Source organism: Rhinoraja longicauda, chromosome 32, assembly GCF_053455715.1.
Source record: "Rhinoraja longicauda isolate Sanriku21f chromosome 32, sRhiLon1.1, whole genome shotgun sequence".
NCBI classification, from domain to species: domain Eukaryota; kingdom Metazoa; phylum Chordata; class Chondrichthyes; order Rajiformes; family Arhynchobatidae; genus Rhinoraja; species Rhinoraja longicauda.
In genome coordinates, this window is record NC_135984.1 from 3,793,913 (window position 1) to 3,809,963 (window position 16,051).

Below are 16,051 nucleotides of genomic sequence, written 5' to 3' on the forward strand. Positions count from 1 at the left end.
CAATCTGTTCCGGCATTTTATATCCCTTTTTCTTTTCAGTCTCCTTGCCACCTGACTGCTGAATAAAGATCACTACATCCAGTGCAGGCGAACCTCACTTTACGGATGTCTGCATAAAGGAAACTCACTGTTACAGAATTCACAGATCTCTGCCTAAACATTTGAGATATGGAATAAAATTCACTCATAAAATTTGTGTCAGAAAGTGAATACAATTTTTTTTCCTCCGTTTCTCGCATGCACAGGTGGCACGACTTCACATCATGGAAAGTTATTACCGACTGTGTTCTAGGAATGCAGACTCATCCCCATAACGTAGAGCTTGTCTTTACACTTTAGAGATGCAGCGCTGAGACAGGCCATTCGGCCCACTGAGTCCGTGCCCACCAGCAATTACCCCATACACCAGCACTGTCCTGCACATGAGGGACCATTTACAGTTTTGCAGAAGCCAATCAACCTACAAACCTGCACGTCTTTGGAGGGAGGAAGGAAACTGGAGCACCCAGAGAAAACCCACGTGGTCACGGGGAGAACGTAAAAACTCCGTACAGACAGCGCCCGTGGTCAGGATTGAACTTGGGGCTCTGGCTCTGTAAAGCAGCAACTCTACCACTGTGCCAAGGTGCTGTTGCATGTGTTGTTCTAGATGAGCGTTGCTTGGTGAGAGAGGCGTGCCCTGAAGCATTGCTCCCACCTGCCCACTCAGTGGATGTTTAAACAAGTGTCACCCTTCAAAGAGCATGAAGAATTCTTCCTGCTGCCTCAACCGATATTTATCTGCACATTTACATTGAGAGAGTTTGCTAGGAGCTGTAGTGTTTCGGACGACACAGTGGCTCAGCGGCAGAAACATAGAAACCTCAAAACATAGATCATAGAAAGTAGGTGCAAGAGTAGGCCATTCGGCCCTTTGAGCCAGCTCCACCTTGATCATGGCTGATCATTCAGAATCAGTACCCTGATTTTTTCCCCCCGTAACCTTTGATTCCGTTAGCCCTAAGAGCTATATCCAACTCTCTACAATTGCTGCCTCACAGCGCCAGAGACCCGGGTTCAATCCCAACTACGGGTGCTGTCTGTACGGAGTTTGTACGTTCTCCCTGTGACCGTGTGGGCTTTCTCCGGGTGCTTCAGGCTTCCTTGAGATCGGCCACCTCACCCGGCTTCGGCACCACGTTTAGGGGAGATTTCAAGGGCGCTCCTGTAATTGTGTCCAGATTTAAGGAGGGGCGAGACCGCCAGTTGCCAGCAAATCGGTGGAGGGCCCGCATATAAACACTCTTGATATTAAGGAGCGATGATCAAGGGGTGATGCCCCTCGGTTCTAGAAGCTCTCAACCATTGTGGTTTCTTTGCCAAGCATTCAGTGTTTCACATTGTGGTTTATGAACAATTGATTTCAGATCGGTTAAAGACTCGGGCAGCTCACAAATTTCAGTGCACACGGAGATACTTGGTGATATTGTATATTGTGTGTTGAGATTTCTGAGCGATCTGTGCTGGGTGTGGGATGGCTGGTGTGGGCCGGGGTGTGGGGATTGTCGCGAGGGAGGAGGTGGGAGGGGGGGGGGGGGGGTCAAAGGAGGGCCTGGTGAGTGGGGGGGGAAGAACAATGGAGGGCCTGTTGTGGGGGGGGGGGGGGGTCAAAGGAGGGCCTGGTGAGTGGGGGGGGAAGAACAATGGAGGGCCTGTTGCGGGGAGGGGGGCTGGGGACCGCCGTGAGGGGGGAGGAACAGAGGAGGCCCAGCGTGCGGGACACTTTGTGACTGTGTCGGCACACCTTTCTGGGCGACTATTTGCCCAGAAAGGAAGTGAGGAATTTCTCTGTGACTGGTCACATGTGACATCTTCGCTCGGTCTGCCTTAACCAACCTGATCTCCCGGTGGCCGAGCACTTCAACTCCCCCTCCAACTCCCACTCTGACCTTTCTGTCATGGGCCTCCTCCAGTGCCATAGTGAAGCCCACCGGAAATTGGAGGAACAGCACCTCATATTTCGCCTGGGCAGCTTGCAGCCCAGTGGTATGAACATTAGATAGTTCCTCTGTCCCTCTCTTCCCCTTCCCAGATCTCCCTCTATCTTCCTGCCCCCACCTATATCCTTCCTTTGTCCCGCCCCCTCCCCTGACATCAGTCTGAGGAAGGGTCTCGACCCGAAACGTCACCCATTCCTTCTCTCCTGAGATGCTGCCCCTGACCCGCTGAGTTACTCCAGCATTTTGTGACAATAAAATATTCATTTATTTAAGTCGTTCAACCTTGATGTGGTCCAAACTGCTTGGGACTGAAGCTGTATCACATAGTTCCGGAGAACAGAGTGGATGGAATGAGCCCCTCTCCGTGGCCTGCACATCGTCAGTGACCTACAGCTTCCAGGCCACCACACCCAGACGCTGGGCTGCCAGTTGTTCTACTCTGAGGCATTCCGGAGATGAGTGCAGTTGTCTCCGGCTGATTAGCAAGATGACTTTTCTAAGCTCGTCTTGCGGAGAGAAGATCTCCTTTCCCGTCTGGTTGAGTTAAATGTGTTTAGCAGTATGGATGGGCCTCTAACCACCACCTGATTTCATGGCTGGCAGTGTGTGTTCCCCACCATGTTTATCACAGGCTAACGAGCTCGTGGCCCCGAACCTTGGTTGCTACCATAAGCCTCAATTACAAGCGTGTAACTTGAAGCAACTTCCAGTGAGCTGGCTGCTTTCCAGGCTGCCATGGGTGTTCATCTTTAAAGGCTCTGCTGATTTCAGGCCGTTGTGATGCTCTCACAATGGGTAGAGATGTGATTAGCGCGGCAATGATATCCTGGATATCCTGGATGCATCTGAACATGCAGACCACTTGGGTGATGAATCAAGGTCGTTATTTTTGTCGGATACGTCGTTTTCTCATTTTTATTTACAAAATGGAAGCAGTCAATTGAAATTGCTTAAAGACCCATTTTTGACTGAAATCACCCGAGCTATTTAAATGTGTAGGAATAAAAAAACTGCAGATGCTGGTTTAAATCGAAGGGAGACACAAAATGCTGGAGTAACTCAGCAGGTCAGGCAGCATCTCAGGAGAGAAGGAATGGGTGACGTTTCGGGTCGAGACCCTTCTTCAGACTGATGTCAGGGGGAGGGGGCGGGACAAAAATAGGATGTAGTCGGAGACAGGAAGACTGGTGGGAGAACTGGGAAGGGGGAGGGGATAGAGAGGGACAGAGGAACCCGTTGAGTTTAACCCGTTGAGTTACTCCAGCACTATGTGTCTGTCTTTGGTTTCAACACGCATCTGCAGTTCTTTGTTTCTACAGAAGAAAGACAATTTGGGCGGCACGGTAGCGCAGCGTTAGAGTTGCTGCTTTACAGCGAATGCAGCGCCGGAGACTCAGGTTCGATCCTGACTACGGGTGCTGCACTGTAAGGAGTTTGTACGTTCTCCCCGTGACCTGCGTGGGTTTTCTCCGAGATCTTCGGTTTCCTCCCACACTCCAAAGACGTACAGGTATGTAGGTTAATTGGCTGGGTAAATGTAAAAATTGTCCCTAGTGGGTGTAGGATAGTGTTAATGTGCGGGGATCGCTGGGCGGCACGGACTTGGTGGGCCGAAAAGGCCTGTTTCCGGCTGTATATATATGATATGATATGATATGATGATATCTGAAGTTATAGAAGTCAATGTTCACCCCGCTGGGGTGTAAACTACCCAAGCGAAATATGAGGTGCTGTTTCGCTCAACACCTCCGCTCAGTCCGCCTTAACCAACCTGATCTCCCGGTGGCTCAGCACTTCAACTCCTCCTCCCATTCCCAGTCTGACCTTTCTGTCCTGGGCCTCCTCCATTGTCAGAGTGAGGCCCAGCGCAAATTGGAGGAACAGCATCTCATATTTTGCTTGGGTCGTTTACACCCCAGTGGTATGAACAGTGACTTCTTTGACTTCAGGTAGTTCCTCTGTCCCTCTCTATCCCCTCCCCCTTACCAGTTCTCCCAGCAGTCTTCCTGTCTCCTACGACATCTTATCTTTGTCCTGCCCCCTCCCCCGACAACAATCTGAAGAACTTCCTGTTCTCCATCACGGAAGTCTTGGACGACAGCAAGCGGGAGAGTCTGGACCAACCACTGACCCTGGAGGAGCTGACTGGCTCCATCCGTTCCTTTGATTGGAGTAAAACTCGACCCGAAACGTCACCCATTCCTTCTCTCCAGAGATGCTGCCTGACCCGCTGAGTTACTCCAGCACTCTGTGTCTACCTTTGAGCTGTTTAAATGGGTGAGTACGTTATTCAACAGGCAACACACTGTATGTATTATGGATGAGGCCTTTGCAATTTGCAGTCATATCAAATTGTTAGTGTCCATTATAACTGCCTGCCCAAGCTCAGCTGTGAATGAAGGAACTGCAGATGCTGGTTTACATTGAAGGTAGACACAAAATGCTGGAGTAACTCAGCGGGACAGATAGCAAGGGTTGCCTTCCCTCTCTCGCCATCCCTCCCCATCCTAGTTCTCCAACCAGTCTGACTGTCTCCTTGAATACATTTTCATCTTTGTATGCTTCGTTGTCACTAGGGTTGCCAACTATCTCGCTCCCAAATACGGGACAAGGTGACGTCACCGCCCCACGTGACCCCGCTCCACCGATGGCGGCCGACCGGGACAGTGGACGGGAGGCGGGTTGCTACGCAACCTCCGTTAGGCGAACACACTCCGTTAGCCTACACTGTCACGGCCGACAGCGGCCCACGGGCCTAATACGGGACAAGGGCGGTCCCGTACGGGACAAACCAAGTTAACCCAAAATACGGGATGTCCCGGCTAATACGGGACAGTTGGCAACCCTAGACGTCACCTTCCCAGAGCTAACAATAATCTATTCTACGTTTTCTTTGAAACACATCCCTTTTGATGTCTCATTTTCACAACATACCCTTTCATATCTCTGTGTCTCCCTCTCCCCCTGATTCTCAGTCTGAAAAAGGGTCTCGACCCGAAACGTCACCCATTCCTTCTCTCCAGAGATGCTCCAAAGACGTACAGGTATGTAGGTTAATTGGCTGGGTAAAATGTTTTTAAAAAATTGTCCCCAGTGTGTGTAGGATAGTGTTAGTGTGCGGGGATCGCTGGTCGGCGCGGACTCGGTGGGTGGGCCGAAGGGCCTGTTTCCGCGCTGTATCTCTAAATCTATATCTAAAAAAAAAATCTGACTGACCTGCTGAGTTACTCCAGCTTTTAGTGTCTATCTCCAAGCTGAGCTGCATGGTTTCAGTGGAAGGAACTATATTTGATTTTGTATACATGAACTTGTCCTCTTTGCAGTCAACTTTAACAATTCATTCCAATATGAATAAGTTCTGGAAACGGTAGACATTTGAGGAATGTTGAGAAATGCAGGTACTGAGGAATTCACTAGGAAGATAGTTGCCATCTTTAACTATCACAGTTTGGTGATTGGAACTATGTGATGTAGAAGCACGTGGGAGAAACAACAGGAGTCATTTAGTGTAGAAACAGGCCCTTCGGCCCAACTTGCCCACACCGACCAACATGCCCCATGTACACCCGTCCCATGAGGATTTGTAGATTAATTGGCTTGGTGTAAATGTGTTGGATTTGGAGAGTTTGGAGAGCACGTCCCTCATGTACGTGTGCGATATCCTGTCGAAGGCCTTCTCCTGGTCCAAGCTGACCAGGCAGGCATCCACCCGTCTGTCCTGCACGTAGGCAATGGTATCTCTCAGCAGCACCTGGCAGTCTGAGATTTTCCTGCCCGGTACAGCACAGGTTTGGTCCGGGTGGATCACCTGTCCCAGAGCAGACTTGACCCAGTTGGCGATGGCCTTAGACAGGATCTTGTAGTCTACGTTCAACAATGTGATGGGTCTCCAATTACATCTATCATTCATCTCCCCCTTCTGCTTGTAGATGAGGGTGATGCTGCCCTTCCTCATAGAGTCTGACATGCTGCCGGTTAGAAGTATGTGGTTGTACACTTCCAGCAGGTCCGGGCCCACCCAGTCCCACAGAGCCCAATACAACTCTGCTGGTAAGCCATCGCCTCCGGGAGCTTTACGCGAGTCAAAGGAATGGATGGAGCCAGGGTCAGTGGTTGACAATAGACAATAGGTGCAGGAGGAGGCCATTCGGCCCTTCGAGCCAGCAACGCCATTCAATGTGATCATGGCTGATCATTCTCAATCAGTACCCCGTTCCTGCCTTCTCCCCATACCCCCTGACTCCGCTATCTTTAAGAGCTCTATCTAGCTCTCTCTCGAATGCATTCAGAGAATTGGCCTCCACTGCCTTCTGAGGCAGAGAATTCCACAGATTCACAACTCTCCGACTGAAAAAGTTTTTCCTCATCACAGTTCTAAATGGCCTACCCCTTATTCTTAAACTGTGGCCCCTTGTTCTGGACTCCCCCAACATTGGGAACATGTTTCCTGCCTCTAACGTGTCCAACCCCATAATAATCTTATGTCGTACAGATCCTTATACAAGGATCTGCAGGTCCTCAGCATGTCTGTCTGCAAGGATGTTACCGAGCCGTCCTCCTCCCTCAGGCTGTTGATCACAGATCTCCCCCTGTGAACCTCATGGAAGAAGAAACGTGAGCACGTCTCACCCTGCTCCACGTGGCCGACCCTGGACCGGAAGATGATCTTGGAGGATTCAGAGGTAAAGAGCCGAGCTTGCCGGCCCTTCAACTCTCTGAGTTCCTCCCTCACATCCACCCCTCTCGACTGTAGAAGGAGCAGTTGCTGCAGATCTGTCTGGAGTTGACACAATTCCCTCTTACTCTGTCTTGCTCTCTGAACCCCTTTGGAGATGAAGAACATCTTGATGTAGCCTTGGTTCCCTCCGATGGCGAACACCGAGGGAGGGTGGATGATGGATCCCCTCCCGTCCACCCTCAGCTTCACCTTGACTTGCCGCTTGCTCGTCCAGATCCCGAACCAGTCCTTCACGTCCACACAGTTCCCTGCCCCTTCGACATAGCGAGCGAGGAAGGTGAGGACATCCACGACGGGCACATGCGGGTTAAACACGTGCACCGTGATCTGCCGTTCCTTCTGGGTGGGGAGGGTGAAGAGGGGCTGCACCTTCAGCAGTGACAGTGGAGCTTCGTTCCCCTTCTCCCGGAAGTCTTGCAGCAGCTTCTGCCGTCCCGCCCGGTGCTGGAAGGTAACGTTAAAGTAGCCGTTACCCAGGGAGTCCTGGAGACAGTAGATGTCTTGGCCTTGAATCCGCAACACCTTCTTGGTGAAGAGGTCCCGTGAGAAGGAGCTCCCCTCCCTGAGGTCCTTGACCGACACCCTGTCCTTCCGCTCCACTTGCTGCGGCCATCCCGCCTGGACAAGGGGGTTAGGTTGGCTACCCAACCAGCATGGATCCGCCCCTGGACCAGACTCCTGGCCACCGACGTGACCTCCACTCCTCGTCCGTGATCCACGACTCGACAACGCTCAGATACTGGCACCGACCGCTCTGATAAGAACATACACTAGTATCCAATCCAATAAGAGCGGGTTGCTCCTTCCCCGGCACTATTTGATCACGGTCTCTCCCGTGCCAGGTAACTGATAAGAGCAGACACTGCACGTGATCTTAGCCAAAGGCAGCTTATCGCGGCCATATTGACTCAGACGGTCGCCATCTGCGAGACACAATTTGAAATTCATTGTTAGTTGTAGTCCACTCTCCCTCGCTGGCCCCTTAAGTAGAGGTGAGTGTGGGTCATGTTCACTGCCTGCATCATGAGATCAGTGTGATGCTTAATCACTGTCCACAACATGAGGCAAATCATCGCTGCTTGAGTTTGACTTTTTGTTTAGTTGTTCCTGATGAAAGGCATTCAGATCCTCCCTGAATGAGTCCAATTTATTTTAACAGCTCCAGCAGCCAGAGGTGCCGGGCTTGTACTACACAGAGACAACACAACACTTTTTTTGATATTTTATTGTGGAAAAGATGAGACTATTGCAGGCGCGAATGCTGGAAGGTTTAAGGTCAGGCTCATTGTGTCGTTCAACGGAAAAATAACTGGATGTGCCCGTTGCATTATCTCCAGTAGGAAGCCTCGTTAACGAGGTGGGATGGGTTCCCAGCTCAGCTAGCTGATCTCAATCGCTCCAGCTAATAGTGTGGGCCTATTACAGGGCAGGCCCATCGTGTTACCATTTCTGTTTCAAAGATAGCGGGGCTGTTTGCTCCAGTTTCCTCGCACATTCCCAAGACGTGCAGGTTTGCAGGTTAATTGGCTTGGTATAATTGTAAATTGTCCCTAGTGTGTGTCGGAGACTGTTGGTGTAAGGGGATGGCTGGTCGGTGCAGACTCGGTGGGCCGAAGGGCCTGTTTCTCTAAAATTAAAACTTTCTCTAAAACTGTCTCTCTAAGACGAAGCTAAATTTAACTAAACACACGGCACAACATCATTGCTTTTGTCACGCACAACATTATTGCAGTATTATTGCTATTCTGCATCTCACGTGACAATAATAATCTAAACTAACCCTGAAGTATCTTTGCATTTCAATATGCTTCTGCAGAGTGAGGGGGTTTTGATCTGATGATACTTCATGATGAAATCTAACCTGGCAATGGATGGCCACCTTTTCAGCTTCCACAGACATGTCTCTCTGGAAGTTGAGAAGGTGGAGAACAGGTGTGTGTCAGGTCGGGTTACCAACTGTCCCGTATTAGCCGGGACAATAGACGATAGGCGCAGGAGTAGGCCATTCGGCCCTTCGAGCCAGCACCACCGTTCAATGTGATAATAGACAATAGACAATAGACAATAGGTGCAGGAGTAGGCCATTCAGCCCTTCGAGCCAGCACCGCCATTCAATGCAATCATGGCTGATCACTCTCAATCAGTACCCCGCTCCTGCCTTCTCCCCATACCCCCTCACTCCGCTATCCTTAAGAGCTCTATCCAGCTCTCTCTTGAAAGCATCCAACGAACTGGCCTCCACTGCCTTCTGAGGCAGAGAATTCCACACCTTCACCACTCTCTGACTGAAAAAGTTCTTCCTCATCTCCGTTCTAAATGGCCTACCACTTATTCTTAAACTGTGGCCCCTTGTTCTGGACTCCCCCAACATTGGGAACATGTTTCCTGCCTCTAATGTGTCCAATCCCCTAATTATCTTATATGTTTCAATAAGATCCCCCCTCATCCTTCTAAATTCCAGTGTATACAAGCCCAATCGCTCCAGCCTTTCAACATACGACAGTCCCGCCATTCCGGGAATTAACCTAGTGAACCTACGCTGCACGCCCTCCATAGCAAGAATATCCTTCCTCAAATTTGGAGACCAAAACTGCACACAGTACTCCAGGTGCGGTCTCACCAGGGCCCTGTACAACTGTAGAAGGACCTCTTTGCTCCTATACTCAACTCCTCTTGTTACGAAGGCCAACATTCCATTGGCTTTCTTCACTGCCTGCTGTACCTGCATGCTTCCTTTCATTGACTGATGCACTAGGACACCCAAATCTCGTTGAACTCCCCCTCCTCCTAACTTGACACCATTCAGATAATAATCTGCCTTTCTATTCTTACTTCCAAATGGCTGATCATTCTCAATCAGTACCCCGTTCCTGCCTTCTCCCCATACCCCCTGACTCCGCTATCCTTAAGAGCTCTAACTAGCTCTCTCTTGAATGCATTCAGAGAATTGGCCTCCACTGCCCTCTGAGGCAGAGAATTCCACAGATTCACAACTCGCTGACTGAAAAAGTTTTTTCTCATCTCCGTTCTAAATGGCCTACCCCTTATTCTTAAACTGTGGCCCCTGGTTCCGGACTCCCCCAACATTGGGAACATGTTTTCTGCCTCTAACGTGTCCAACCCCTTAATAATCTTATACGTTTCGATAAGATCCCCTCTCATCCTTCTAAATTCCAGTGTGTACAAGCCTAGTCGCTCCAGTCTTTCAACATATGACAGTCCTGCCATTCCGGGAATTATCCTAGTGAACCTACGCTGCACGCCCTCAATAGCAAGAATATCCTTCCTCAAATTTGGAGACCAAAACTGCACACAGTACTCCAGGTGCGGTCTCACTAGGGCCCTGTATAACTGCAGAAGGACCTCTTTGCTCCTATACTCAACTCTTGTTATGAAGGCCAACATTCCATTGGCTTTCTTCACTGCCTGCTGTACCTGCATGCTTCCTTTCAGTGACTGATGCACTAGGACACCCAGATCTCGTTGTACGTCCCCTGTTCCTAACTTGACACCGCCCTTGGGACCGCCCTTGTCCCGTATTAGTAGGGTTGCCAACTTCCTCACTCCCGAATAAGGGACAAAGGGTGACGTCACCGCCCCGCGCCCCACGTGACCTCACCCAGCCAGCGGCCACGTGCTCCCGCTCCACCAATGGCGGCCGCCATTATATATTATTATATCATATATAAACATACTTACATAATAAAGGCAGTGTATTTGGTCTGAGAGACTGCCCTTGTGATCCTTTGCTAAACATGGCCAATGTGTAAGTCAAGTGCAAATTATTGTTCAAAATGTACAAATCAAAAGCAGATTGTTTGAAAAGGGGCTGCCAATTTAGAGGGAAGCTAACAAACTCCTTCCAAGTATATATTTTGCCTGTGATCTTGATTCTCACTGAAGAAGAACATGTAACACTGCAAGTCGAGATTGAAGAGAAATATAAAGACATGACAGGTCAGAGAATTTACAAGAAAATGATTAATTTATTCAGCAATGCTTTCATTTGAAGTGAGATGCTGCACTGTACAAGACTGGGATATAATCGTGTAGCTCTTACGCACAGGGACAGGGGCCAATGAACATTCCACAATGATGTAGGAAGCATTGAAACATGGAAAAGTAGGTGCAGGAGTAAGCTATTTGGCCCTTCAAGCCAGCACCGCCATTCAATATGATCATGGCTAATCATCTAAAATCAGTACCCCGTTCCTGCTTTCTCCCCACATCCCTTGATTCCTTTCGCCCTAAGAGCTGAATCTAACTAGAGAAGGGTCTGCAGATGCTGGTTTACAACGAAGATAAGACACTAAAAGTTGGATGCTTTCAAGAGAGAGCTGGATAGAGCTCTTAAGGATAGCGGAGTGAGGGGGTATGGGGAGAAGGCAGGAACGGGGTACTGATTGAGAGTGATCAGCCATGATCGCATTGAATGGCGGTGCTGGCTCGAAGGGCTGAATGGCCTACTCCTGCACCTATTGTCTATAGTAACTCAGTGGGTCAGGCAGCATCTCTGGAGAACAGGGATAGGTGACGTTTCGGGTCGAGTGTTGAGCAAAAAGGAATAAGAGTTGAATGAGCAGCAGAAAGGTTAGACTGGCTTTTGAGAAGTGGAAGGCACAATTTATAGACACAAAATGCCGGAGTAACTCAGCGGGTCAGGCAGCATCTCTGGAGAGAAGGGACCTTTTGAGACCTTGACCCGAAACGTCACCCATTCCTTCTCTCCAGAGATGCTGCCTGACCCGCTGAGTTACTCCAGCATTTTGTTTCTATCTTTGGTTTAAGCTAGTTCCTTCCTCACACAGGCACAATTTATAGTTTGGGGGAGATCTCAGGGGTAGTGAGAGAGGTAGGGCTTGGTCAGTAATACTCTGCCATTAAACCTGACAGCTGTGAATTCAAATCCCACTGCAGGGGGCTGAGGCAGTGAACGCTAGACTGATGTACTGTGCGGTGTGAAGCCAGCAACATTTTCTGATATGCCATCCCTTTCAGATGTGCTCGCTTGTGGAGAAGGAAGAATCTTTTCACTGGCTGACAAAAATAGCAAAGGCATTCACCCCAGAGCTCGGTTACCTTTGTCCCTCATTCGCCCAGCGAAAAACACAGCTCGTTATGGTTGAGAGGGATATCGCGGGTAACTACGCAGTGGTGGTTTCACAGAGCACAGGACGTATATACATGCTACCCACTCCCTTTGACCCCAGGGTAACCTGCTGAGGGGTGAGATATCATTTATATTGAGCCCTTTGATTTGACCCCACGGAGGCAGCTTAGTAACACAGCCCGCCCCCGACCAGCGATCCCCACACATTAACACTTTCCTACATGCACCACGGGCAATTTCTACATTTATACCAAGCCGACCTACAAACCTGCACGTCTTTGGAGTTTTTAGATTTTTAGATTTAGAGATACAGCGTGGAAACAGGCCCTTCGGCCCACCGGGTCCACGCCGCCCAGCGATCCCCGCACATTAACACTATCCTACACCTACTAGGGAAAATTTTATTTATTTTTTACATTTGCCCAGCCAATTAACCTACATATCTCTGCGTCTTTTTGGAGTGTGGGAGGAAACCGAAGATCTCGGAGAAAACCCACGCGGTCACGGGGAGAACGTACAAACTCCGTACACACAGCACCCGTGGTCGGGATCGAACCCGGTTCTTCAGTGCTGCAATCACTGTAAGGCAGCAACTCTACCGCTCCTCCGGCCTGCCAGCTCTTTGTGTACTTTTTTTTAATAAACCAGCATCTGCAGTTGCTTGTTCCTACTGGGGAGAACATGACAATAGACAATAGTTGCAGGAGGAGGCCATTCGGCCCTTCGAGCCAGCACCGCCATTCAGTGATTATGGCTGATCATTCTCAATCAGTACCCCGTTCCTGCCTTCTCCCCGTACCCCCTGACACCGTTATCCTTAAGAGCTCCATCCAGCTCTCCCTTGAGATGCTCCTTTATTAGCTCCTTGAGTAGCTATCCATGCTCTTTTAAGTTGGCTCAGAATTTCCTTCAAGCTTAATTCACTGTAGAGAACTTTAAACTCTCTAAACTTAAACTAAACACTTTAGAATTGGCTTGGGCTGTGTAAAATATCTTATCAGTGTGATCCCAGAGTTGGAACTTTCACTGTCACTCAGTGAACTCAGCAAGGTGAAAGTTGTGCAGAGGCAAAGCTCTTTAAAAGTGTAAGAGGTTTTGAGCAATATTTAGTTAGAGAATGCGGTAACAATAATCCATTTACTTGTGGTCTCTGTGAATAATGGGGAGACACTCGCTAGAGATTCATCTCCACTCACTGGTGCTGAGTGTGGGGAGAACGCTGGACACACTGCCACAGATTCGATTGGCAGGAGTGAGTGAAACTGATGCTGTGGTGCCTCCACCAGCAGCCGAAGATTAATTTCTCTCCCTTTCAATTTAATCCCCGAAGCACCAGTAAAAATGTCAGAATTGCCGGGTAATAAAAGTAGAATATCGCCTTTAAAAGCACCATCGGTTTAAAAATGAAACACCAGTCATTTAAAGCTGGTTTCCCTCGAAGGTGTTAGATATTTTCCAGTACCTGCCAATTTACCAACCTTCCTGCATCAATGGCAATCTGTCTTCTGTAGGTGTGCGTGTGTGCAGAATAATGCTGTGAAATGCTGCTTGATCACACAGTGTACATGCTACATTATGCCGAGAACACTTGGGACCAGCTCACGTATTATAAACACACATTTCACAACCGTATGAAGTCTACATTTTGGAAATTGCTCTGCCATTTTATTGCAATCCACACAAAGCAAGCACACAGAGAATACTAATATGCAAGGGCAGTTTTAGATTAGGGACGAAGGAGGTGTCGGGGCTCTTGAGTATTAAGGTGGATAAATCGTAGAAACAAAGAGCTGCAGATGCTGGACGATACGCAAAAGTGCTGGAGCAACTCACCAGGTCGGGCAGCATCTCTGAAGTAACATGATGACGTTTCGGGTCGGGACCCTTCCTCAGAGAATAACCCTTCCTTTCCCCCTCTCCGTCTCTCTCCCACCCTCGTTCTCCGACTGTCCTGACTCATTGCTGACTGTATGCCTCGTCACCACCCTCCCCTCAGTCGACAATGAACCATTCTATATTTCCTTATCGTCAGCTTTGATCTGTCGTTTTCACGCCTTGCATTCTCTTTGTACCCATCCACATCTCCAGTCTCCCCCTCCCCCTGGCTCTCCGTCTGAAGAAGGGTCTCGACCCGAAACGTTGTCACCCATTCCTTCTCTCCAGAGATGCTGCCCGTCCCGCTGAGTTACTCCAGCATTTTGTGTCTATCTTCGGTGTAAACCAGCATCTGCAGTTCCTTCCTACACATTGCTCTGTGGTTTTGGCATGGATTAGATTGTATGCTTGTGTCCATGAGATGTGGACATTACTGGGGGTTTTTTTTTTAGAGATACAGCATGGGAACAGGCCCTTCGGCCCACCTAGTCCGCACCGACCAGCGATCGATGCACATTCACACTATCCTACACACACTAGCGACAATTTACACATACACCAAGCAAATTATCCTACATATCTGTGCGTCTTTGGAGTGTGGGAGGAAACCGAAGATCTCGGCGAAAACCCACATGGTCACGGGGAGAACGTACAAACACAGCACCCGTGGTCAGGATTGAACCTCGTTCTCCTGCACTGTAATGGCAACAACTCCACCGCTCCGGCACAACGTTGGGGTGAACCAACACTCTCTGTCCATTAGCTCCTGTGCTGAATGCACACCATGCAATTCCAAAGGCCATTGGGGAAGGCATCAACAGCATTGCTGTGGATCGTCAGTCCACTCAGGCTAGACTGGGTCAGGTTGCAGTTACCCTTCTCTGAAGGACCTTGTACTCCTGCACTCCAATGCTCTCTCAGTCTTCACGACTGATATTTTAAATTTAATTACTTACGTTTGATTTCTGCATCTGGCTCGGATTTCAAACGTCTGTTTGTTTGCAGCTGGTGTGGTTGGGCATTGTGGTTAGGTTGTTGGCTGCCAGTTCACAGAGGTCCGGGCTATTGATTTTCTTTAAAATGTATTCATTTTCTGTTGACATGCACAGCCTGATGATCGATAGGCCGATGGATAGATGCAAACATCATTTTCATTAATTAGAACAAAAAGATTCTTTAGTCAGACGGTGGTGAATCTGTGGGATTCTTTGCCACAGAAGGCTGTGGAGGCCAAGTCAATGGGCATTTTAAAGGCAGAGATAGATAAATTCTTGATTAGTCAGGGTGTCAGGGGTTGTGGGGAGAAGGCAGGAGAATGGGGTTAGGAGGGAGAGATGGATCAGCCATGATTGAATGGCGGAGTAGACTTGATGGGCCGAATGGCCTAATTCTACTGCTATCACTTATGACCTTATAAAAGATGAAGATGCTGGAAGCACTCAGCGGGCCAGGCAGCATTTGTGGGGAAATTGTTTGCGTTCATGTTTAGTTTCGTTTTTTCGTTTAGAGATACAGCGCGGAAACAGGCCCTTCGGCCCACCGGGTCCGTGCCGCCCAGCGATCCCCGCACATTAAAACTATCCTACACACACTAGGGACAATATTTACATTTGCCCAGCCAATTAACCTACATACCTGCACGTCTTTGGAGTGTGGGAGGAAACCGAAGATCTCGGAGAAAACCCACGCAGGTCACGGGGAGAACGTGCAAACTCCGTACAGACAGCGCCCGCAGTCGGGATCGAACCCGGGTCTCTGGTGCTGTAGGGCAGCAACTCTACCGCTGCGCCACCGTGCCACACACATCAGGGACCCTTCATCCGGTTCAGTAAAGTGAGGAATTGTGAGTTTAAAATCGCACAGAGGGGTCTTGGTGGGGACAGAAGGGGAGACGTCTCGCGTGGTGCAGACCCCTGGTGCAGCGGGTAGAGCCGCTGCCTCTCAGCGTCTGAGACCCTTGTTCGATCCAGACCTTGGCCGCTGTCCACGTGGAGTTTGCACGTTCCCCCTGTGACTGCGTGGGCTTCCTCTGGGTGCTCCGTTTCCTCCCACATCTCATAGACGTGCGGGTTTGCAGGTTAACTGGCCCTCTGTAAATTGCCCCCTAGTGTGTGAGGAGTGGATGTGAAAGTGGGATAGCATGGAAACCAGGCTGCATGGGTGATTGACGGTCGGCATGGACTCAGTGGGCCGAATGGACTGTTTCCATGCTGTGTCTGTAGACCGTGCTCTCGGCTCTAGGTATCAAGGCAACCTTTAAAACAGACAGTGAGAAAAAGGAGAAAAACAAATGGAAATAGAAAAGTCCTGTCACATCTGTGGAGAAAAATAAATAAGAAGATGATTATC

At 49.4% G+C, this 16,051-nt stretch overlaps 1 protein-coding gene across 5 annotated transcripts in view; it reads left to right on the top strand.

Annotated features, from left to right (window-relative positions):
• nectin1b (nectin cell adhesion molecule 1b) overlaps positions 1-16,051 on the top strand; it is a 370,202-nt gene that overhangs the window by 194,791 nt on the left and 159,360 nt on the right. Inside the window, exon 6 of one of the 5 annotated variants that reach the window (XM_078426916.1) lies at positions 40-118. The exons of the other annotated variants lie outside the window; for them this stretch is intronic. Within the exon in view, the coding sequence (XP_078283042.1) occupies positions 40-62 (23 nt within the window). The 3' untranslated portion in view covers positions 63-118. Of the gene's footprint in view, positions 1-39; positions 119-16,051 lie in introns of those variants that run through there. 5 annotated transcript variants of the gene reach the window in all.